The sequence below is a fragment of the Myotis brandtii genome, unplaced genomic scaffold (genome assembly GCF_000412655.1).
Source record: "Myotis brandtii unplaced genomic scaffold, ASM41265v1 scaffold181, whole genome shotgun sequence".
Lineage (NCBI taxonomy): Eukaryota > Metazoa > Chordata > Mammalia > Chiroptera > Vespertilionidae > Myotis > Myotis brandtii.
In genome coordinates this window covers 1276798-1279808 of record NW_005356712.1, presented here as the reverse complement: position 1 = coordinate 1279808, position 3011 = coordinate 1276798, and the positions used below count along the sequence as shown (strand labels likewise).

Below are 3011 nucleotides of genomic sequence, written 5' to 3'. Positions count from 1 at the left end.
GCCACAGCGCTGGTCTTTCTCAGGAAAATCAGGTTGCACTGTATTCCAGAGGATCATAGATGATGGGATGAGGAAATAACTAGATAAATCTACCACCTCCAGGAATTCTGGAAGTAGCTAATAAGAGCAAATGAGCCACTAAAGCTGTAAGGGCAACACCTACATTTAAGAAACACTATGGGCCTCAAACGAGGCCAAGGCTTTTGTGTGCATGACGGATGCACTCCTAGCATGGCAGGCACTTCACACTTTCTAACCACCACCTATGAGGTTGGTAATAGCATCATCCCATCTGCAGATGAGGAAACTGAGGCATAGAGAGGTTAAGTAACTTGCCTGGGATCCAACAGCTACGATGTGACACAGCCCAGATTGGACCCAGGCAATTAGGCTCTACAGCCTGGGCTCTAACCCCTACCCTCCACCACCACCTCTCTGCACAAAGTGCTCCGCACACTGGGCCTTTGGCTGGGATTCACCTGTATCGATGCAGAGTCAAGCAGAATAACTTGCAGAGCCCTTTCACTGCTCCCTCTGGCAGATCTGAAACCAAAGATTACACAGCCCAGTCAATGAAAACTACTTCGTGAACACCTGCTTGAGCCAAGCATTGTCAGACATGATCTCTGCCCACTGGACACTCCCTGTTCATTTGAAAGAGAATTCCCAAGAGGAAAAAACAATGACAAATAGGACGTTAGGAAAACATATGGTACAGAAAAGCTCGCAGGTGGACATTCGTTAAATGAATAAAACTAAGGCAATACCGTAGCCTCGAACTGACCATGCTATTGAGTGGAGGTGCTAGCGTGCTGGGACTAGTGTGCTTCTCCATCGGGATGCTGGTTACACGGTGTGTTTCGTTTGCGACCACTCAGTGAGCTGTTCGCTTATGCTAAGTGCACTTTTCTTTAGGTATATTCTAACAAACAGTTTTATAACCTGGTACAAAAATTAACGTACTAGGAGGGATAGAAAAGGGAACATCTGTACCTGGAGTGGTTTCTGAAGGTTTTAAGGACACAGACGCTTGGCCTAATAGATTAGGAGGCTATGGGGAAATGGAAAGGGATGTCTGTGCTGAGTGGAGTTAAGCACAGGGGTAAGAATGCACAGTGCCTGTTCCGGTCACAGGAGGAGAAATAACAACACCCAACACTTCAAAGTGCCAGGTCCTGCTCTAAGCACTTCCCACACATTAACCTATTTAACCCCCATGAGATGGTTACTGTGATTTTAAGACGAAGAAACCAAGACACAGGAAACCAAGCAGGCCAGCTGAGTGAAAGAGAGACTCTGACTGAACACTAGTGCTCACTAATGGAAAGCTGGCCAGACTGAAGCACGCAGACGAGAAGGAGAAGGGGGTGTAGAGGAGGGGGAGTGTGAGCTGCAGTGTAAGACAGGCCAACGTGGGAGGCACCGAGAACAGGAGGCCACAAAGGGCTGGCGCAGTGCCCCACACTTCAGGGACACGCATGATGAAGGGGAAATGAAGGGGCAGAGACCCAGGCCCCCGGCCCAGAACACTGTACTGTGCCACTGGATTTGGCGCTATTTCAGTAACCAAGGAAAAGAATAACAGGGGTCAGAGACAGGCTGCAGCTAAGAGAACAGTAATAACAGCTACTATGCACCGGGAGCTTACCAAAGCTGGCCAGCCACTGTGTTAAGCACCATCCACTCACGCCTCACACCAACCCTGTGAGGGAGGCACTACTGCTATTGCCAGGCTCAAAGCAAGGAGTCAGGCTCAGACGGGTTGAGTAGCTTGAACCAGGTCACACAGCCTGTAAGTGGATGAGCCCGTCTGACCCCAGAGCCGAGCCCTTCATCACTGGCCGCTGCCCTCGAGGCCCGTGACTGGAAAGATCAGGCAGAGGAGAGGCTGCATCAGCGAGTGTCAGGGTTCAAGTACAAGAAGGCAGGACTGCGGTGAGCATCAGGGGCCTCGGGGCAGGCTGGGCTGAGCCATGCTGACCAACGGCATCTAGAGTCAGACTGCTCTGAGAAAGTCTTCAACTCCTCCGCCTGGCTGGAAATATCCTCACCCACCTTTAGTTAACTCACTTGTTACCTGCTACCCTAACACAAGGAGAGGCCAGAATAATGACCACTTTGCAATGGCTCCTGCTTATACTCAGGAAATTAGAAAATTGAGAACTAACGATTTTGTGTGGGAGTAGTTAACTTCCCACAATCAGCTTGCATATCAAGGGCTAGAAAACATTTTACAAATATAATTCACCCTGAACAATAGAATTTCAGGGTGAATGAAGAGTAAAATTTCCCTAAAAGATCTTATAAGTTCATGAACTTCACCCATACCCATCGAACTCCTTACTCCATAAAATGGGAAAGTGTAGTATTCAGCAGTCAGCCAGCAGTGGGGCGGCCATGAGAGTTCAGAAGATGTGTACAGATAGCAACTTGTCACACGACAGCCTTTTTAACTACAACCTTGTTGAGAAAAGTGACCGGGAAGACTTTTGAAGGTGCCATAAAAGTCACACACTGAAGCGTTAAGACATGGGAGACTCTCTTAGATGCTCACAAACAGCAATTTACTTCACTTACACACCATTTTAACAAGCTTGGGTATGTTACCAGGAGACAGCAGAAGCAGCCAATGAGAACTTGGGTTAAAGAGTGGTAAAAAGTGGGCTCCTGACTAACCCTATCCTATCCTATATAATAAAAGGCTAATATGCAAATCGACTGAACAGCAGAACGACTGGTCACTATGACGCGTACTGACCAGCAGGGGGCAGACGCTCAAGGAAGGAGCTGCCTCCTGGTGGTCAGTGTGCTCCCACAGGGGGAGCGCCACTCAGCCAGAAGCCCTGAGCTGGGCTCACGGCTGGCGAGAGCAACGGCAGTGGCAGAAGCCTCTCTCGCCTCCAGGGCAGCACTAAGGATGTCCGACTGATGGCTTAGGCCTGCTCCCTCTGGGAAGCAGGTCTAAGCCGTCAGTCGGCCATCCCCCGAGGGCTCCCGGACTGCAAGAGAGC

General features: G+C 49.6%; 1 protein-coding gene across 1 annotated transcript in view; it reads right to left on the bottom strand.

Moving 5' to 3' along the window:
- The window catches only part of GCN1 (GCN1 eIF2 alpha kinase activator homolog), a gene marked incomplete at its 5' end in the record, with an annotated part of 50669 nt that overhangs the window by 46565 nt on the left and 1093 nt on the right, over positions 1-3011 (bottom strand). Inside the window, one exon of the mRNA XM_014537713.1 lies at positions 480-543. Within this exon, the coding sequence (XP_014393199.1) occupies positions 480-543 (64 nt within the window). The remainder of the gene's footprint in view (positions 1-479; positions 544-3011) is intronic.